General features: G+C 44.0%; 1 protein-coding gene across 1 annotated transcript; it reads left to right on the forward strand.

The window, feature by feature from the left end:
- Positions 1-486: 486 nt before the first annotated feature.
- Positions 487-11,422, forward strand: LOC106566373 (ATP synthase peripheral stalk subunit b, mitochondrial). The gene is made up of 7 exons (XM_014134324.3): positions 487-649; positions 1,451-1,487; positions 2,753-2,895; positions 4,800-4,963; positions 6,503-6,628; positions 8,904-9,083; positions 11,178-11,422. Exons 1-7 carry the CDS (start codon positions 523-525, stop codon positions 11,253-11,255), a joined length of 855 nt encoding a protein of 284 aa, XP_013989799.1. The 5' UTR covers positions 487-522; the 3' UTR covers positions 11,256-11,422.
- Positions 11,423-22,664: the final 11,242 nt, after the last annotated feature.

A 22,664-nucleotide genomic window follows, 5' to 3' on the forward strand; every position in this document is an offset into this window, starting at 1 on the left:
TGTTCCTCTATCTCACCAACAAGCTGTAGCACCAATGATGCCACACACTGGTGGGACCCATTGATTAGAGACTGCCATGCCCAGTTGACACTGTAGTTGGGTGTAGAATGTGGCTATTTTGTAGAGTTTTCTCTCTCCCATCTCAGCGAGACTGGTCAGCTAGGTGTTATGTACTAGGTATGTTCTTCTGTACATACTGTAAGTTGGTATAATATGTAACTACTGGACATGATGCATATACACTGTAAAACTCCCATCAATGTATTATTTTGTGTGTGTGTTTGAAAATAACATGGGGCTGATTGCCTCTGGACTTGAAACACTGTGCTTTCAAACTAGGCCTATTCATAACGCTAAAAACAAATTCAACTGCAACTATATTTAGGAGCTAAATATCCCGTGCGGCAAAGGTCATATCTCTTCCTACTTGTGTGCTACCTAGTGGATTAAACATTGAACAACAGGACAATTTGTATGACAGGGACATACAAATCCCGTTTATAAATCTCGCGACGTTTGGCAATGGTTTCCCAGTTCTCCGCCATCTTTGTGTGGCTCTTTGCAGTAGAAGGGCACGAAGAGAAGGTGGCCAGGAAAGACTTGGCAGTTATTCGTTTAACCATGCTGTCTAGGCTCGTTTTCGTTTCAGGTATGCAATGTCAGCGTTTCATACATACTATTGAGTTGAAATAGCAGTAGTAATACCACGAAGTGTGGCTGACTTGAATGTAAAGCTGAAGGGTAAAATCTGGAGGAGAAGGCCGCAATCACAATTGAATGAGCTACATGCTAACCTAGCAAGAACAGGGTAAATATAGCTAGCAAACCGTAAATGTTACGTGCAAAATATTATTTTATTGTCCAATCTGGGTAGTTATTGCACTCATATTTTGGAATAACTAACGTTATTTAGTTACTGTAAATGTCAAGGTAGCAGTCATTGTTTTTACGTTAGCCAGACTAGTCTCTGATCTCTGCCCTTGCTTGTTTGGAAAGGTGGCAAGCCTTCCACAGTTAACTGTTAGCATAGCTAACTTTACTGACAGTTGGCAACTCATCGTGCAAGTTCATCATGCATGATATTGCTGTCTTGAAGTAGGTATTTGTTTGTTAGCTAGCTAGGGACAATGTCGAATCCTGGACGGCAGCTAACTTGTTAACAAACGTTAGTTAGCATATTAACATTTGTATATGTCATGGCTATTGCATTTGACAGCTGACTTAACGTTGGCTAATGAAAGCTTGTATGTGGGCACAGTTCCGTAGCACAGACTCTGACTGCATAAGTGAAAGTCTATATTATTCTCCACCATTATGGGATTTTTTTTTTTTTACAGCAACAGAGCAGACTCTTTCAAACAACCACGTATTTCATTGACACTTAAATTCATGACATTCAAAACATGTTTCTTGTCTTTTTAATTATATTGACTGTTCTTTTCTCCTCCAGCTAATGCTGTAAAAAGCAGTGGCCCCCTCGGCGCTGGGTATGCACTTGTTATTATTACTATAACTGAAGCTAGATTATGTTCTCTAAGTTAACATTACACAATTAAATGTCAGTAAGCTGCATTTCAAACCGAGTCAGTTGTACAACTGAATGCCTTCAACTGAAATGTCTTCCGTATGTAGGGCTGGCTTAATCGACATCCACGTTTTCAACGCCCGGGGAACAGTGGGTTAACTGCCTTGCTCAGGGGCAGAACGACAGATTTTTACCTTGTCAGCTCAGGGATTCGATCCAGCAATCTTTTGGTTACTGGCCCAACGCTCTAACCACTAGGTTTCCTGCCGCCCCATTGGCCCAGCGTCGTTAGGGTTTGGAAGGGGTAGGCCGTCATTGTAGTTAAGTAAAGGTTAAATAAAATGTATCTTTAAAGTCTAGCCAACTTGGATCTTTTTGATTTGTTAACAAGGTAGAACAGTTGAACTGTTATGAATACAACTTCCTGTCTGTCTCCAACTGTTTGAACAACAGCCTGTTCACTTTGTTTAGATGTTGGAACCAAGTGGCCTACCTGGATAAGATGCTTATTTCTCAGAATGAAAACGAGATGCTCAATGCGCATTTTTTAAAACAGACTAGACAGCTAGCAAGTAACAGTATGTGGCTAAAATGCTGAACATTCATTTCCCACAATCATGTTCAATGATGCTCTAGTTTTAGTAGGGTCTACTTAATTCTGCATTTTGGGAGCTTTTGAGACATGAAAGGGTATCTTTTAAAAAGGTTACGTTCTCCTCTATTACAGTAAAACGATGTCATTGTGTTTGTGTCCATATGACCGGTTCTGTTTGACCAAACCTCAAATAGCGAGTTGAAACCGCTTGTCAGAGAGAAAGAAGTGATCTCTCATATTTGTTGGCGTGAGGGGCCTGGGGTGAGGGGCTTGGTGTGGGAAAGTGCACAGAAGGAGACCATTAAAAACCCTGAGCTGGCAAGGCAGTTAACAACAACAGGTCCCTGGGCACTGATGACGTGGATGTCGACTTAAGCCTGTACCTGATTGAGGGGTTGGGTTAAATGCGGAAGATGCATTTCAGTTCAATGCATCTTTCCCTAAATGCCAATTCACAACACTAGATATGTCATTTTAATGGTCCAGTAGTTTTGATATGAATTGGCAAACTAGATAAATGAAACAAGGGTGACAAAATGATAATGGTGACCTTGAACTCTACATTGAAGATTTACATGCCCGTCCTCTCCATGGTTCCTACAATAAAGTCTGCCTGTCCCCTGTCCTCCCAGGCTGGTCCAGCTGTCCCACCTTCACACGTCCCCCAACAGCCAAGCTCCAGTCCCCGCTCTGCCAGAGAAGGGAGGCAAGACACGCCATGGCATCATCCCTGAGGAGCTTTTCCAGCTTCTGTACCCCAAGACTGGAGTCACAGGTCAGCAGAACTTCCACAAACCTGGAGCAGTGTTCAGATAGAAATGTAGAACAAACATGCCTCACTGACATGTTGAATAACTAATAATTGAATCTGTATTCATGACATTTCTATCTACATAATCAACAACATTTGCCTATTGAATGTGGCCATGAACTTTCACTCTCCTCCTCCCCCTCCTATCCGCTCTCCCCTCTTCCCCCTAACCCATCCCCTCTTTCTCCTCCCCCTCCCATCTATTTTTCCCCTTGACACTCACCTCACTCGTGTTCTATCATCACCCCCAGGTTTCTACATCCTTCAATTTATTTCATTTATTTCACCTTTATTTAACCAGGTAGGCCAGTTGAGAACAAGTTCTCATTTACAATTGCGACCTGGTCAAGATAAAGCAAAGCAGTTTGACACAAACAACAGCAGAGTTACACATGGAATAAACAAACATGCAGTCAATAATACAATACAAAAGGTCTATATACAGTGTACAAATGTGGTAGGATAAGGGAGGTAAGGCAATAAATTGGCCATGGTGGCGAAATAATTACAATATAGCAATTAAACACTGGAGTGATAGATGTGCAAGTAGAGATACTGGGGTGCAAAGGAGCAATATAAAGAAAATAAATAATGGTATGGGGGATGAGGTAGTTGAATGGGCTATTTAAAGATGGGCTATGTACAGGTGCAGTGATCTGTGAGCTGCTCTGACAGCTGGTGCTTAAAGTTAGAGAGGGAGATATGACTCCAGCTTCAATGATTTTTGCAATTCATTCCAGTCATTGGCAGCAGAGAACTGTAAGGAAAGGCAGCCAAAGGAGGAATTGGCTTTGGGGGTGACCAGTGAGATATACCTGCTGGAGCGTGTGCTACGGGTGGGTGCTGCTATGGTGACCAGTGAGCTGAGATAAGGCGGGGCTTTACCTAGCAAAGACCTGGAGCCAGTGGGTTTGTCGACGAATATGAAGCGAAGACCAGCTAAAGAGAGCATACAGGTTGCAGTGGTGGGTAGTATATGGGGCTTTGGTGACAAAACGAATGGCACTGTGATAGACTGCATCCAATTTGCTAAGTAGTGTTTTGGGCTATTTTGTAAATTATATCGTTGAGGATCGGTAGGATAGTCAGTTTTACGAGCATATGTTGGCAGCATGAGTGAAGGATGCTTTGTTGCGAAATAGGAAGCCGATTCTAGATTTAATTTTGGATTGGAGATGCTTAATGAGTCTGGAAGGAGAGTTTACAGTCTAACCAGACACCTAGGTATTTGTAGTCCACATATTCTAAGTCAGAACCGTCCAGAGTAGTGATGCTGGACGGGCGGGCAGGTGTGGGCAGCGATTGGTTGAAGAGCATGCATTTAGTTTTACTTGCATTTAAGAGCAGTTGGAGGCCACGGAAGGAGAGTTGTATGGCATTAAAGCTCGTCCTGAGGTTAGTTAACAGTGTCCAAAGAAGGGCCAGAAGTATACAAGATGGTGTCGTCTGCGTAGAGGTGGATCAGAGAATCACCAGCAGCAAGAGCAACATCATTGATGTATACAGAGAAAAGAGTCGGCCCGAGAATTGAACCCTGTGGCACTTCGATTTGACACACTGAACTCTATCAGAGAAGTAGTTGGTGAACCAGGCGAGGCAGTCATTTGAGAAACCAAGGCTGTTGAGTCGGCCGATAAGAATGTGGTGATTGACAGAGTCGAAAGCTTTGGCCAGGTTGATGAATACAACTGCACAGTATTGTCTCTTATCGATGGCGGTTATGATATCGTTTAGGACCTTGAGCGTGGCTGAGGTGCACCCATGACCAGCTCTGAAACCAAATCCTGTTCAGTTTCTCTCACTCTTACTCTTCTCCTCTATAAATTATACTAAATAAACATTGGCTTCTCCACTCGTGTTCTCTTCAGGCCCCTACATGCTGGGTGCTGGGCTGCTCACATACATTCTCTCCAAGGAGATCTACATCATCAACCATGAGACCTTCGCTGCTGCCTGCATGGGTACCGTCATCATCTATGGTGTCAGGAAGTTCGGCCCCGACGTTGCGGCTTTCGCTGACAAACTGAACGAGGTGCGGAATTTATTGTCCCACTGAGTTTGTTTGGCCTATTTGATCATTAATTGCAGGTCTTCTTGTCATAAATCTTTTGGACTTTTGTAGTAGTTCCGGAGCAGTGTTTCTCAACACCTCCAGTACCCGCCCCCAGCAGCCCCAACTCCTCCAGTACCCCCCCAGCAGCCCCAACTCCTCCAGTACCCCCCCAGCAGCCCCAACTCCTCCAGCAGCCCCAACTCCTCCAGCAGCCCCAACTCCTCCAGCAGCCCCAACTCCTCCAGCAGCCCCAACTCCTCCAGCAGCCCCAACTCCTCCAGCAGCCCCAACTCCTCCAGCAGCCCCAACTCCTCCAGCAGCCCCAACTCCTCCAGCAGCCCCAACTCCTCCAGCAGCCCCAACTCCTCCAGCAGCCCCAACTCCTCCAGCAGCCCCAACTCCTCCAGCAGCCCCAACTCCTCCAGCAGCCCCAACTCCTCCAGCAGCCCCAACTCCTCCAGCAGCCCCAACTCCTCCAGTACCCCCCCCAACTCCTCCAGCAGCCCCAACTCCTCCAGTACCCCCCCCAGCAGCCCCAACTCCTCCAGTACCCCCCCCAGCAGCCCCAACTCCTCCAGTACCCCCCCCAGCAGCCCCAACTCCTCCAGTACCCCCCCCAGCAGCCCCAACTCCTCCAGTACCCCCCCAGCAGCCCCAACTCCTCCAGTACCCCCCCAGCAGCCCCAACTCCTCCAGTACCCCCCCAGCAGCCCCAACCCCTCCAGTACCCCCCCAGCAGCAGTCCCAACCCCTCCAGTACCCCCCCCCAGCAGCAGTCCCAACCCCTCCAGTACCCCCCCCCAGCAGCAGTCCCAACTCCTCCAGTACCCCCCCCCCCAGCAGCAGTCCCAACTCCTCCAGTACCCCCCCCCCCAGCAGCAGTCCCAACTCCTCCAGTACCCCCCCCCCAGCAGCAGTCCCAACTCCTCCAGTACCCCCCCCCCAGCAGCAGTCCCAACTCCTCCAGTACCCCCCCCCCAGCAGCAGTCCCAACTCTTCCAGTACCCCCCCCAGCAGCAGTCCCAACTCCTCCAGTACCCCCCCCAGCAGCAGTCCCAACTCCTCCAGTACCCCCCTCCAGCAGCAGTCCCAACTCCTCCAGTACCCCCCTCCAGCAGCAGTCCCAACTCCTCCAGTAGCCCCCCAGCAGCAGTCCCAACTCCTCCAGTACCCCCCCCAGCAGCAGTCCCAACTCCTCCAGTACCCCCCCCAGCAGCAGTCCCAACTCCTCCAGTAGTGTTTCTGCTCTGGAGTACTGAGAAGATGCGCCATGTTAAAACACAGCCTCGTTTCCACTGAATTTTCCATTGAGGCTTTTAGCCCCCCCTTTATTTAAAGTCACCAGTCCTGAGACATTTCATATGTTATGCAAACTGTCCATCATATGCTGTGTCCCTCTGATGCTCGTAGTCTCATAGTTGACCTATGACCCTGACCCCCCCCCCCCCCTCCTGATGTTACCTGTGTTCTGGTTTTGACCCTCTGACGTTGGCTGTGTGTTCTGTTCTGGTTTTGCAGGAGAAAGTGCAGAAGGCTCAGGAAGTGAAGGACCTGGCCATGACCAGCTTGGCTCAGGCCATCCAGGATGAGAAGAAGGAGCAGTGGAGGGCAGAGGGACGACAGATGCTCTTTGACGCTAAGCGGGTGAGTGTGACATGAGGTTAGAACATGGGTCTCGTCTGTATGGTAAAGATGAGCTAAAACCCTAGGCTCAAAACCACACACTCCAATGAGGTCAAATCAATCCAACTGAAAAGCCTTTGATAGACCTATTTAACATGGTCTTCAGTTCAGGAGCAAGCTTCATCTAGGTCTGTGTAACCACTCCTAGGGCTGGTTTTTCTGGACACAGACTTCATTACCTCTTACATCTAGACGTTCCGTTAGCGGAACACCTGCTCCAATATCCAATGATGCGAAATACAAACTCCTCAAATCCGAAAACTTCAATTTTTCAAACATATGACTATTTTACACCATTTTAAAGACAATACTCTCCTTTATCTAACCACACTGTCCGATTTCAAAAAGGCTTTACAGCGAAAGCAAAACATTAGATTATGTCAGCAGAGTACCCAGCCAGAAATAATCAGACACCCATTTTTCAAGCTAGCATATAATGTCACAAAAAACAAAACCACAGCTAAATGCAGCACTAACCTTTGATCTTCATCAGATGACACTCCTAGGACATTGTTATACAATACATGCATGTTTTGTTCAATCAAGTTCATATTTATATCAAAAACCAGCTTTTTACATTAGCATGTGACGTTCAGAACTATCATTCCCACCGAACACTTCCGGTGAATTTACTAAATTACTCACGATAAACGTTGACAAAAAACATAATTATTTTAAGAATTATAGATACAGAACTCCTTTATGCAATCGCTATGTCCAATTTTAAAATAGCTTTTCGGTGAAAGCACATTTTGCAATATTCTGAGTAGATAGCCCGGCCATCATGGCTAGCTATTTTGACACCCACCAAGTTTAGTACTCACCAAACTCAGAATTACTATAAGAAAAATTGGATTACCTTTGCTGTTCTTCGTCAGAATGCACTCCCAGGACTTCTACTTCATCACCCAATGTTGTTTTGGTTCCAAATAATCCATAGTTATATCCAAATAGCAGCGTTTTGTTCATGCGTTCAAGACACTATCCGAAGGGTAACGAAGGGTGATGCGCCCGACGCGTATCGTGACAAATTTCAAAATATTCCATTACCGTACTTCGAATCATGTCAAACGCTGTTTAAAATCTATTTTTATGCGATTTTTCTCGTAAAAAAGCGATAATATTCCGACCGGGAGTCGTTGTTTTCGTTCAAAGACTGAAAATGTAAACATGGAGTCGTCTCGTGCACGCGTGCGCCAGTCTCATTGTTCTCAGATCGACCACTTACCAAATGCACTACTGTTTTTCAGCCATGGCCTGCAAAGTCATCATTCAACGTTCTGGCACCCTCTGAGAGCCTATGGGAGCCGTAGGAAGTGTCACGTTACAGCAGAGATCCTCAGTTTTGGATAGAGATGGCAAAGAAGGCCAAGAAATGGTCAGACAGGTGTGAGCGGACCAAGTCATTTGGTGTCACTCTAAAGTGGAAAGGTGGAATAAACGAGTCCAGAGTAGGTTTTCTTGATTCAACACAGTTCTCTATTGAGGGATTTCTGACAATACAAACACTCCAACACAGTCAATGAGAATCTCCAAAGGAACAACATACATCTTCTTTAGATGACACAGGATCACATTACGATTATCTTCAAACTATAACAACAATCACATATTCGTCACCGTCTTAATGGGTCTTCTTGGATAGCACCTCTCTCTCCGTAGCCATTCTCCAGAGATAGTTTATCTTCCCCCTTTCTTGCTGGTTCCATCCTCTCTCTTGTAGGGGAAAGAGAATATCTCATTAGTACCGTCAGCTGTGCTTAATTGACTCTGGTTACCTTGTCTCACATGCCTTGTTGGGCTACTATCCGTGAGCCCAGCCTGCCCTCTGGTGGTCCTTCCACACAGGGTACTTCCTGTACAGAATCTTCTCAGGTTTTTGCCTGCCATTTGAGTTCTGTTATACTCACAGACACCATTCAAACAGTTTTAGAAACTTTGGAGTGTTTTCTATCCAAAGCTAATAATTATATGCATATTCTAGTTTCTGTGCAGGAGTAATAACCAGATTAAATCGGGTACGTTTTTTTATCCGGCCGTGAAAATACTGCCCTCATCCATAACAAGTTAAGCGTAAACTTGGATTATAAAGCATTGTGAATGGAGAATATCTGTTGAAAGAGTGTTTTTAATCCAGGACTAAACTGTCTGGTCTGGTAAACCAGACCCTAATGTCTTGGTATGATTTTAGCATGAGATGGTGTGCTAATGTCTTCTCCGTTCTTCCCCACCTCAGAACAATGTGGCCATGCTACTGGAGACCAATCGCAGGGAGAGGGTCCACATGGTGACCAACGAGGTGAAGAAGAGGCTGGACTACCAGATCGCCCTGCAGACCCTTCACCGCCGCATGGAACAGGAACACATGGTTAACTGGGTGGAGAAGAATGTTGTCACCAGCATCACTCCCCAGCAGGTGGGTTAGGGATGGGAGACAGATTGGGAACATTATGTATTTGACTGGAGTGTATATAAATCAAATGTATTTGTCACTTATACATGGTTAGCAGATGTTAATGCGAGTGTAGCGAAATGTTTGTGCTTCTAGTTCCGACCATGCAGTAATATCTAACAAGTAATCTAACAATTTCACAACTACCTTTTACACACAAGTGTAAAGGAATGAATACGAATATGTACATACAAATATATGAATGAGTGATGGCTGAACGGCATAGGCAAGATGCAGTAGATGGTATAGAGTACAGTATATACATATGAGATGAGTAATGTAGGGTATGAAAACATTATTTAAAGTGGCTAGTAATATATTTAATTACATCAAGATGGCAAGATGCAGTAGATGGTATAGTGTACAGTATATACATATGAGATGAGTAATGTAGGGTATGTAAGCATTATATAAAGTGGCTAGTGATAAATTGATTACATCAATTTTTCCATTAATAGAGTGGTTGGAGTTGAGTCAGTATGTTGGCAGCAGCCACTCAATGTTAGTGATGGCTGTTTAACAGTCTGATGGCCTTGAGATAGAAGCTGTTTTTCAGTCTATCGGTCCCAGCTTTGATGCACCTGTACTGACCTCACCTTCTGGATGATAGTGGGGTGAACAGGCAGTGGCTCGGGTGGTTGTTGTCCTTGATGATCTTTTTGGCCTTCCTGTGACATCGGGTGCTGTAGGTGTCCTGGAGGGCAGGTAGTTTGTCCCCGGTGATGCGTTGTGCAGACCTCACTACCGTCTGGAGAGCCTTGCGGTTGTGGGCGGAGCAGCTGCCGTGCCAGGCGGTGATACAACCTGACAGGATGCTCTCAATTGTGCATCTGTAAAAGTTTGAGTGTTTTTGGTGACAAGCCGAATTTCTTCAGCCTCCTGAGGTTGAGGTGCTGCCTCCTTCACCACGCTGTCTGTGTGAGTGGACCATTTCAGTTTGTCCGTGATGTGTACGCCGAGGAACTTTACAACCTCTCCACTACTGTCCCGTCAGTGTAGATAGGGGGGTGCTCCCTCTGCTGTTTCCTGAAGTCCACGATCATCTCCTTTGTTTTGTTGGCGTTGAGTGAGAGGTTATTTTCCTGACACCACACTCCGAGGGCCCTCACCTCCTCCCTGTAGGCCGTCTCGTCATTGTTGGTAATCAAGCCTACCACTGTAGTGTCGTCTGCAAAATTGATGATTCAGTTGGATGCGTGCATGGCCACGCAGTCATGGGTGAACAGGGAGTACAGGAGAGGGCTGAGAACGCACCCTTGTGGGGCCCCAGTGTTGAGGATCAGCGGGGTGGAGATGTTGTTACCTACCCTCACCACCTGGGGGCGGCCCGTCAGGAAGTCCAGGACCCAGTTGCACAGGGCGTGGTCGAGACCCAGGGTCACGAGTTTGGAGGGCACTATGGTGTTAAATGCTGATTCGTAATCGATGAACAGCGTTCTTACATAGGTGTTCCTCTTGTCCAGATGGGTTAGGGCAGTGTGCAATGTGATTGCATCGTCTGTGGACCTATTGGGGCGGTAAGCAAATTGGAGTGGGTCTAGGGTGTCAGGTAGGGTGGGAGGTGATATGATCCTTGACTAGTCTCTCAAAGCACTTCATGATGACGGAAGTGAGTGCTACGGGGCGATTAGTAATTTAGTTCAGTTACCTTAGCTTTCTTGGGAACAGGATCAATGGTGGCCCTCTTGAAATGAATATAGTCAGTATAGAGATGGGGACATGACCTACTTGACTGCTGTATAGAGGGGTAGGTCTATGTAAAATAGTGTATAGAGGGGTAGGTCTATGTATAATAGTGTATAGAGGGGTAGGTCTATGTATAATAGTGTATAGAGGGGTAGGTCTATATGTGTGTATATATAATAGTGTATAGAGGTGTGTGTGTGTGTAGAGGGGTAGGTCTATATACAGTACCAGTCAAATGTTTGGACACCTACTCATTCAAGGGGTTTTTCTTTTATTTCTACATTGTAGAATAATAGTGAAAACATCAAAACTATGAAATAACACATAAGGAGTCATGTAGTAACCAAAGAAAGTGTTCATTTTGTCTTTCAGGAGAAGACGAGTATTGCAAAGTGCATCACAGACCTGAAGGTGTTGGCTAAAGTCCAGCAGGCTAAGGCCACTGCTTAATTCACCGCTGTACTGTCTAGACCTTCTCTCCTGAACTGTTTGATGCTCACTTTTCATTACAAATAAACTATTTCCTCTTTAACCATATATGGTCTGTCCATATGTGTGTGTGTGTGTGTATACTGTACATGTCAACTGATCATAAAATAAAAGTTTCATTTTATTCAGTTCTTGTTTGGTGTTCTTAACCACAGAGATTGTTTTCAATATGTACTACGTCATTATTGTGAAATCAATATATTTGATAAGATTTTTGCCTCACTGAATACACCCTACTCAGGTTGACTGTGATGTTTCCAAGCAGGAAGTTAAGGTTGGCTATTTGTGCTTTTTACCTGCCGATGGGTTTGGGGATGCTTTGTCTAAACATGTATGCCAACAGTGAAATATGAGCAGGTTGATCATGAACAGGACACAGGCTATTTTCACAGGTAATGTTGGACTTCATGATTTAAGGCATAAGATTCTGTAATGTCTGAGGGATTGACCATAAAATAATAGTATGAGCTTTGTAATGTTTGTTGGCAGTATTAAGTGAAATGTTATGCATTTGTGTTTATTAAGGATCCCCATTAGTTCCTACCAAGGCAGCAGCTACACTTCCTGGGGTTTATTATGGATCCCCATTAGTTCCTGCCAAGATAGCAGCTACACTTCCTGGGGTTTATTATGGATCCTCATTACTTCCTGCCAAGGCAGCAGCTACTCTTCCTGGGTTTATTATGGGTCCACATTAGTTATTGCCAAGGCAGCAGCTACTCTTCCTGGGGTTTATTATAGATCCCCATTAGTTCCTGCCAAGGCAGCAGCTACTCTTCCTGGGGTTTATTATGGATCCCCATTAGTTCCTGCCAAGGCAGCAGCTACTCTTCCTGGGGTTTATTATGGATCCCCATCACTTCCTGCCAAGGCAGCAGCTACTCTTCCTGGGGTTTATTATGGATCCCCATTAGTTCCTACCAAGGCAGCAGCTACTCTTCCTGGGGTTTATTATGGATCCCCATTAGTTCCTACCAAGGCAGCAGCTACTCTTCCTGGGGTTTATTATGGATCCCCATTAGTTCCTACCAAGGCAGCAGCTACTCTTCCTGGGGTTTATTATGGATCCCCATTAGTTCCTACCAAGGCAGCACCAAGACAGTTTTGATGTTGACATGACGCCAATACACGTCATCTGCCTGGTACAGTTGAAACCAGGATTCATCTGTGAAGAGCACACTTCTCCAGCGTGCCAGTGGCCAGCAAAAGTGAGCATTTGCCCACTGAACTGCAGTCAGGCCAAGACCCTGGTGAGGATGACGAGCACGCGATTAAGCTTCCCTGAAGCGGTTTCTGACAGTTTCATCAGATTCCAGGTGATTGGTCTCAGACAATCCCGCAGGTTAAGAAGCAGGATGTGGAAGGTCCTGGGCTGGCGTGGTTACACGTGGTCTGCGGTTGTGAGGCCGGTTGGACGTACTGCCAAATTCTCACAAAATTTGAGAGAAATAAGCTTTTTTGTGTGCGTATGAAAAATTTCTAGGAGCTTTAATTTTAGCTCATAAAACATGGGACCAAAACTTTTTTTTAAACCTGAAATATTCCTTTGATTCATAGGTCTACTATCAATAATGACACTCAATCACTTCACAATTCATACATTACTTCACTGATGATTTACTTTCTTGTCAACATGTTTATCTTATATGAACTATTTCACCTTAAACCCTTAGTCCTTCACCTGTTGTATTGGATTTGAACTGGTGTGTGAACAGAGAAGATGGCAAGTGTTTTATAGAAATGGACAACCACTATGATAGATTCTCAAACAAATCCATTGGTAGTGATTAACCACTGTCTTACTGATGCCAAGTGTATGTGTAACAGCTTGTTCCTTCTTGGTTTCCTTTTACTAGTAAATCATATACTGAATAAATTCTGGAATTATAATAGCCAGCTCAGCTTTTAATACTGATTACTCAGTTAGAAGTAAAGGGGAGAGAGGCTTCCGTAGAACTAGAGTTGAATGATCATTCCAGTCAACGTTCTGTGATGTGGTGTACAGCAGAGGAAACATTCCTTCCTGTCCTATGATGTGTCCACTGTGTTTCACAACACCTGCTGATGCACTATCATGACCTTTGCAGATTGGTGACGTCACGATTAAAACATGTTTTGGGAGTAGTAGCAGGCTGTTTTCCTTTCAACCGAGGTACAGAATACACCTGTAATCTCAACCGAGGTACAGAATACACCTGTAATCTCAACCGAGGTACAGAATACACCTGTAATCTCAACCGAGGTACAGAATACACCTGTAATCTCAACCGAGGTACAGAATACACCTGTAATCTCAACCGAGGTACAGAATACACCTGTAGTGTCATTGTGTTGATTATTAAGTGGGTTGCTAGATCCGGTCAAGGAAAGACAGTAGTGATAATATGATCTAGCACCTAATATCAAGGGTGTCCACAGGAAACTGTTACAACAGTCTACTCTGCAATCCTACAACTCCCTTAGTCCAGCTGTTTTCAACTTTTGTTGATACTGGTATAGTGCACTTCACAGATGCTTGTTGATCTAGTGTCAGACGACATATAGTAATGTTGTAGTGCCTATAAGTACACAGAAGAGTCCGTACTGGTTGACGTGTGTGTTGTAGAGGGTTCCCTCAGGAGGATCCTCCCTCTCAGAGGTTCAGTATGGTCCAGGCCCAGTGCCAAGTCCATATACAGTGAGTTCACAGTTCACACCTCAATCTTGTTTACCCAATGAGGGAATCATTTTGGTAAGCAATAGGCCTAATGATTCAATTTAATACTTCAATAAGCACTAGGCCTAATGATTCAATTCAATACTTCAATAAGCACTAGGCCTAATGATTCAATTCAATCTTTCAATAAGCACTAGACCTAATGATTCAATTGAATATTTCAATAAGCACTAGGCCTAATGATTCAATTCAATACTTCAATAAGCACTAGACCTAATGACTCAATGCAATACTTCAATAAGCACTAGGCCTAATGATTCAATTCAATATTTCAATAAGCACTAGGCCTAATGATTCAATTTACTATTTTAGCTCAAAGGAAGGAGAATTCAGAAACAATGAACAAACAACCGGACAACTTCCAGTGCAGGGTGGAGGTAAGGTTAATTATGAAAATTCAGATTGAAATATATTGTGTGGATCTGGTATCATTTTCCGTCATGTAGAATAGGAGTTATGTCTCCCTATAACTCTGCTTAGCAGCTCCTGTTCACATTCTATTCTATTCCATTCTAGCACCTGTTTTGCGTGTGAGTTGGACAGGCCAGGAGGTGCGCAGCCTGGATGACTGGAGGCTAAGTGCCTGGTCTGGGGACAGGAGATGATTCTGGAGGTCCAGGGAGGATGCCTCCATCTCAACGACATTGAGACCAAGGTAGCTTACTGTCACCTGTCTCCAAACAATGTACAATGTATCAAAATGTATATATTGTTGTTTGTAAATGGAGACCAAGGTTTCTGTCTCTGTAATAGAGGTGTTGTCAATAACAGATATGACTGTGTGTTGTGTGTCTGTATCGTCTCTATATGGAATACTGGTGACAGACTATCCTGTGGAGATCAAATAGGGGCGGCAGGAAGCCTAGTGGTTAGAGTGTTGGGCCAGTAACCGAAAGGTTGCTGGATCGAATCCCCATGAGCTGACAAGGTAAAAATCTGTCGTTCTGCACCTGAATAAGGCAGTTCACCCCCCCCCCCCCCCCCCCCCCCTGCACTTCTCTGATTCAGAGGGGTTGGGTTAAATGAGGAAGACACATTTCATTTGAATCCATTCAGTTGTACAACTTACTAGGTATCTCCCTTTCCCTTTCTGTTGTATAACTGACTAGGTATCCCCCCCTTTCTGTTGTACAACTGACTAGGTATCCCCCTTTCTGTTGTACAACTGACTAGGTATCCCCCTTTCTGTTGTGCAACTGACTAGGTATCCCCCCTTTCTGTTGTACAACTGACTAGGTATCCCCCTTTCCCTTTCTGTTGAACAACTGACTAGGTATCCCCCCTTTCCCTTTCTGTTGTACAACTGACTAGATATCCCCCTTTCCCTTTCTGTTGAACAACTGACTAGGTATCCCCCCTTTCTGTTGTATAACTGACTAGGTATCCCCCTTTCTGTTGTACAACTGACTAGGTATCCCCCCTTTCTGTTGTACAACTGACTAGATATCCCCCTTTCTGTTGTACAACTGACTAGGTATCCCCCCTTTCTGTTGTACAACTGACTAGGTATCCCCCCTTTCTGTTGTACAACTGACTAGGTATCCCCCTTTCTGTTGAACAACTGACTAGGTATCCCCCTTTCCCTTTCTGTTGTACAACTGACTAGGTATCCCCCCTTTCTGTTGTACAACTGACTAGGTATCCCCCTTTCCCTTTCTGTTGTACAACTGACTAGGTATCCCCCTTTCTGTTGTACAACGGACTAGGTATCCTCACTTTCTGTTGTACAACTGACTAGGTATCCCCCCTTTCCCTTTCTGTTGTACAACTGACTAGGTATCCCCCTTTCTGTTGTACAACTGACTAGGTATCCCCCTTTCTGTTGTACAACTGACTAGGTATCCCCCTTTCTGTTGTATAACTGACTAGGTATCCCCCTTTCCCTTTCTGTTGTATAACTGACTAGGTATCCCCCTTGCTGTTGTATAACTGACTAGGTATCCCCCTTTCTGTTGTATAACTGACTAGGTATCCCCCCTTTCCCTTTCTGTTGTACAACTGACTAGGTATCCCCCTTTCTGTTGTACAACTGACTAGGTATCCCCCCTTTCTGTTGTATAACTGACTAGGTATCCCCCCTTTCTGTTGTACAACTGACTAGGTATCCCCCTTTCTGTTGTACAACTGACTAGATATCCCCCTTTCTGTTATACAACTGACTAGGTATCCCCCTTTCCCTTTCTGTTGTATAACTGACTAGGTATCCCCCCTTTCTGTTGTACAACTGACTAGGTATCCCCCCTTTCTGTTGTATAACTGACTAGGTATCCCCCCTTTCTGTTGTACAACTGACTAGGTATCCCCCCTTTCTGTTGTACAACTGACTAGGTATCCCCCCTTTCTGTTGTACAACTGACTAGGTATCCCCCCTTTCTGTTGTATAACTGACTAGGTATCCCCCTTTCTGTTGTACAACTGACTAGGTAACCCCCTTTCTGTTGTACAACTGTCTAGGTATCTCCCCTTTCTGTTGTATAACTGACTAGGTATCCCCCTTTCCCTTTCTGTTGTATAACTGACTAGGTATCCCCCCTTTCTGTTGTACAACTGACTAGGTATCCCCCCTTTCTTTTGTATAACTGACTAGGTATCCCCCTTTCTGTTGTACAACTGACTAGGTATCCCCCCTTTCTGTTGTACAACGGACTAGGTATCCCCCCTTTCTGTTGTACAACTGACTATGTATCCTCCCTTTCTGTTGTACAACTGACTAGGTACCCCCCTTTCTGTTGTACAACTGACTAGGTATCCCCCCTTTCTGTTGTACAACTGACTATGTATCCTCCCTTTCTGTTGTACAACTGACTAGGTACCCCCCTTTCTGTTGTATAACTGACTAGGTATCCCCCCTTTCTGTTGTATAACTGACTAGGTATCCCCCTTTCCCTTTCTGTTGTACAACTGACTAGGTATCCCCCTTTCTGTTGTACAACTGTCTAGGTATCCCCCCTTTCTGTTGTACAACTGACTAGGTATCCTCCCTTTCTGTTGTACAACTGTCTAGGTATCCCCCCTTTCTGTTGTACAACTGACTAGGTATCCCTCTTTCTGTTGTACAACGGACTAGGTGTCCCCCTTTCTGTTGTACAACTGACTAGGTATCCCCCCTTTCTGTTGTACAACTGACTAGGTATGTACCCTTTCTGTTGTATAACTGACTAGGTATCCCCCTTTCTGTTGTACAACTGACTAGGTAACCCCCTTTCTGTTGTATAACTGACTAGGTATCCCCCTTTCTGTTGTATAACTGACTAGGTATCCCCCTTCTGTTGTACAACTGACTAGGTAACCCCCTTTCTGTTGTATAACTGACTAGGTATCCCCCCTTTCTGTTGTACAACGGACTAGGTATCCCCCCTTTCTGTTGTACAACTGACTAGGTAACCCCCTTTCTGTTGTATAACTGACTAGGTATCCCCCTTTCTGTTGTACAATGGACTAGGTATCCCCCTTTCTGTTGTACAACTGACTATGTATGCTCCCTATCTGTTCTACAACTGACTAGGTATCCCCCCTTTCCGTTGTACAACTGACTAGGTATCCTCCCTTTCTGTTGTACAACTGACTAGGTATCCCCCTTTCTGTTGTACAACTGACTAGGTAACCCCCTTTCTGTTGTACAACGGACTAGGTATCCCCCTTTCTGTTGTACAACTGACTATGTATCCTCCCTTTCTGTTGTACAACGGACTAGGTATCCCCCCTTTCTGTTGTACAACTGACTATGTATCCCCCCTTTCTGTTGTACAACTGACTAGGTATCCTCCCTTTCTGTTGTACAACTGACTAGGTAGCCCCCTTTCTGTTGTACAACTGACTAGGTAACCCCCTTTCTGTTGTACAACGGACTAGGTATCCCCCTTTCTGTTGTACAACTGACTAGGTATCCCCCCTTTCTGTTGTACAACTGACTATGTATCCTCCCTTTCTGTTGTACAACTGACTAGGTATCCCCCCTTTCTGTTGTACAACTGACTAGGTATCCCCCTTTCCCTTTCTGTTGTACAACTGTCTAGGTATTCCCCTTTCTGTTGTACAACTAACTAGGTATCCCCCTTTCTGTTGTACAACTAACTAGGTATCCTCCCTTTCTGTTGTACAACTGACTAGGTATCCCCCTTTCCCTTTCTGTTGTACAACTGATTAGGTATCCCCCCTTTCCCTTTCTGTTGTACAACTGATTAGGTATCCCCCCTTTCCCTTTCTGTTGTACAACGGACTAGGTATCCCCCCTTTCTGTTGTAAAACTGACTAGGTATCCCCCCTTTCTGTTGTACAACTGACTAGGTATCCCCCTTTCTGTTGTACAACTGACTGTGGCGGTGCTCATGAGAGCTAGTTTCATCATAGCGCTTGATGGTTTTTGCGACTGCACTTGAAGAAACGTTCAAGTTCTTGACATTTTCCGGATTAACTGACCTTCATGTCTTAAAGTAATGATTGACTGTCATTTCTCTTTGCTTATTTGAGCTGTTCTTGCCATAATATGGACTTGGTCTTTTACCAAATAGGGCTATCTTCTGTATACCACCCCTGCCTTATCACAATACAACTGATTGGCTCAAATGCATTAAAGAAAGAAATTCCACAAATTAAATTTTAACAAGGCACACCCGCTAATTGAAATGCATTCCAGGTGATTACCTCATGAACCTGGTTGAGAGAATGCCACGAGTGTGCACATCTGTCATCAAGTCAAAGGGTGGCTACTTTGAAGAATCTCAAGTATAAAATACATTTTGATTTGTTTAACACTTTTTTGGTTACTACATGATTCCATATGTGTTATTTCATAGTTTTGATGTCGTCACTATTATTCTACAATGTAGAAAATAGTAAAAATAAAGAAAAACCCTTTATGAGTAGGTGTGTCCAAACTTTTGTGGAAAAAGTACCCAATTGTCATACTTGAGTAAAGGTATAGATACCTTAATAGATAGTTACTCAAGTAAAATGCTACTTGAGTAAAAGTCTAAAAGTATTTGGTTGTAAATATATATATAAGTATCAAAAGTAAATGTAATTGCTAAAATATACTTAAGTATCAAAAGTAAAAGTATAAATTGTTTCAAATTCCTTCTACTGAGCAAAACAGGCAGCACCATTCTCTCTTTTAAAAATGTATGGATTGCCAGGGGCACACTCCAACACAGAAATAATTGACAAAAGATGCATTTTTGTTTAGTGAGTCTGCCAGATCAGAGGCAGAAGGGATGACCATGTGTTGTCTTGATAAGTGTGTGAATTGGACCATTTTCCTGTCCTGCTAAGCAGTACTAAGTACTTTTGGATGTCAGGTAAAATGTATGGAGTAAAAAGTACATTATATTCTTCAGGAATGTAGTGAAGTAAAAGTACTCAAAAATATAATTAGTAAAGTAAAGTACAGACACCACAAGAAACTACTAAAGTAGTAATTTAAAGTATTTATACTAAAGTGCTTAACACCACTGCTGGTACTATATATATATATATATATATATATCTTTGAGTTAATAAAGCTGCATACAAACATGGTCTCTTTTTTGTTTTCTTGAGTAAGGCAGCTCCCAAATGCAGGTGTTTCAGCCTAGCTCAGTGCTTTCTGTGGTGGTGGGGCAGACAGTGGAAAATACGGATGTGCACCGTGATTGGCTCAGTATTCTGTTACTATAATCAAGGACAGGATGAATCAAGCACAGAAGGAATCAAGGACAGGAGGAATCAAGAACAGGACAAACCAAGGACAGAAGGAATCAAGGACAGGAGGAATCAAGCATAGAAGGATGCCTTGTACTTTTTTCAGACAGAGCTAAAGATGGACCATACTCCCTGCTGTTCCTGTTGCCATACAGAGGAGGACCAACGGGCCGGAAGCCATTCCTATTCGCCTGTGTTCTCAAGATTACTTCTGAGAAAGAGAGAGGTTCAGGAGGTGTGTGTGTATGTCGTACTGGTCTCTGCTTGGCTCTCTGTGAGGTTCTGGAGGAGCGTTAGCATTGTGTTGGACAGCCTTGTCCAGGTCTCTGATGGATTCTGCCTAGAGGAACAGACAGATCAATATCCTATTTATACAGGTTATTCTCACTAAGACACTGCTAGGTGACAACAGGTGGAGCATTAGCATTGTGTTGCACAGCCTTGTCCAGGTCTCTGATGGGTTCTGTCTAGAGGAAAAGACAGCACCACTGTCATGACGTTGCCCTCTTTGAGTACAGTGAGCACAATTGACCCCCTCCCCCTCTACCATCCCCCTACTTCTGCACCATCTCCCTCTGTCTCCTACACCCAGGCTGCTGTGGTCAGAAGGCGGTCGTAAATTCCAAAGGGAATGTCCTGCCTCACAGGCCACAGTTTTGAGACAGGGTGGTTTCATAGAGAGACAAAGGAATTCTTCCACCTCACAGAACGGGGGAACCGAATGACATTTATGTTCTGGAAAAGGTATAAAAGATCGGTGAAGAATCCAGCTACGAACTGGTCCGCTTGGTACAATTTTATGACAACTCATGAGAGACAATATTGCCATATTACCATAATAATGTTTATATAATAGCCTCAGCTATGAGACTTACATCTAAATGGTTGTATACAATTAATGAATAAGGATAAAGCTATTTGGAATATGTTGAGATGCTATGTACTGATGTTAATGTGAGAAAATTGTATTTCTGTTCTAAGCTTAACTAAGTCATCGGCAGTCCCCCAGGGACACAGACAGGACCTGGCGTCATGTGACAGCCTTTTCTACGTTCAGTATATAAACCCCCACCCAGGGTTTCTTTCTTTAGACCAGGCCTCCACTCCATTACGAGTTGGCCAATAGGTTTGACCATGCATCCCTCTACTGAACTTTAACCATACCACGTGGTTAAACTATTAGACTACCGACAGAATAGGAACAAGTCTTTGATATTAATTACTAGTCTGCAGCTAGAAATTCGGTATCATTGAACGCGAAGACCGACGAAACATCTATTCTATAACGACATTAATGAATGTCGCTTTGAAAGATCCATTCTAACCAAGAGAGAGAGAGAGAGAACTCTCCAACAGAACCAAACTCTCCAACAAGGATCCCGACGACACACTGAGCGTAAATATATATATTGATTGCAATTGTTCCCGAATGAGTGAGCGTTCATGTGCAAAGGATTAGCATATCAATTGTTAATATTTATCACCTCTGTTGTGTCTTCTCCGCTGCCCCCACCCCCCTTGTTTGTTTAACAAGCCGCCATGCCGGTTTAGCCCACTAGGGCACATTCCTCTACCATTGCTTTGTAACGATACCTACTGTTTTGTATGCTTTCTGTGAATTACTTAGTTTAGTAAATAAATGATTTTAAGACAATTGATGTATGGATGACTTAGTGAAGACTGGGTTCGTGCAGATAACAATTTACGACATTTGGAATGAGACTGGACGCGAGGTAAAAATAAGAAGAGTCATAGGTCAGATATTATGATATCTGGAAAGTTATATTAGGAAAATTATAACTTTGTAATCTGAATATTTTCCTTGGTGCCCCGACCTTCTAGTCAATTACAGTTACACGATTAATCAGTTAATCGCGTAATAATAATTACAGAGAGTTATTTGATAAAAATAAGTATTCGGTTTTAATGATGCCCAAAAGACACGACACCGCTCTGTCTCAGGATAACTCATACATTACACTACATCCAAGGGTGGAATGGGGGTTGAGGAGGAAGTCATGGGAGCAACAGTTCCCAGTGTGAAATCATTTTGACATGTATAAAGTGCATTATAAGCTGTGTTCCTGGTATTGTCACAGTGGTGAATTCCTACTGACTTTTTTTTCTAATTCCAGCCCTGACTAAATTTATCCAAGATATTCTCCGTCGAAAATGTAACAACAACAACAAAAATATATATATTATATCCACTCATTCACTGATGTTTCCCAGAATCAGACAGTGGGATCAAATTTGACATGAATTTACAACTTCACATCTTTACCCTGAAAAGGGCCTCTGTTTAATTTGTTGGTATTAGCTGATGTTATGGTGAAATCTGTAACTTGTCCATGTACTGTGACATTAGGGTGGTGAAATCTGTCTCACTCACCCCGACCTATTCACACTAGAGCATGAAGACCCGAGCGATGCGCCTGTTGCATTCCTGGACCATAACGGTGAGCAGGCTCAGCTGTCCAACACTGCCTTGGTCTGGACTACACATCCCAGAGGGCACAGATTACAGCTCTGCCTGTAGAGAGATCATGGAGATACAGCATACAATTGTCTGGACACAGATGAGGTCAAGCTATACAACACCCAATAAATACCACTTTGTTTAATTTTCATCATTAATATGCTATTCCAAACCCACACCCCTATATCACACATTCATATGAATGACTGACTGAACTTTGGAAAGGGGGATTCCTAGTCAGTTGTATAACAGAAAGGGGGATACCTAGTCAGTTATACAACAGAAAGGGAAAGGGGGGATACCTAGTCAGTTGAACAACAGAAAGGGAAAGGAGGATACCTAGTCAGTTGTACAACAGAAAGGGAAAGGGGGGATACCTAGTCAGTTATACAACAGAAAGGGAAAGGAGGATACCTAGTCAGTTATACAACAGAAGGGGGGCTACCTAGTCAGTTGTACAACAGAAAGGGAAAGGAGGATACCTAGTCAGTTATAC

The sequence above is a fragment of the Salmo salar genome, chromosome 13 (genome assembly GCF_965601325.2).
Source record: "Salmo salar chromosome 13, fSalSal1, whole genome shotgun sequence".
Taxonomy (NCBI): Eukaryota; Metazoa; Chordata; class Actinopteri; order Salmoniformes; family Salmonidae; genus Salmo; species Salmo salar.

Bases quoted from the DNA above. Each gene is read 5' to 3' on its own strand.
- LOC106566373 (XM_014134324.3), top strand. From the start codon at position 523: ATGGTTTCCCAGTTCTCCGCCATCTTTGTGTGGCTCTTTGCAGTAGAA. The intron at 6,629-8,903 runs GTGAGTGTGACA...TCCCCACCTCAG, and splicing joins TGCTCTTTGACGCTAAGCGG to AACAATGTGGCCATGCTACT. The intron at 9,084-11,177 runs GTGGGTTAGGGA...TTTGTCTTTCAG, and splicing joins CCAGCATCACTCCCCAGCAG to GAGAAGACGAGTATTGCAAA.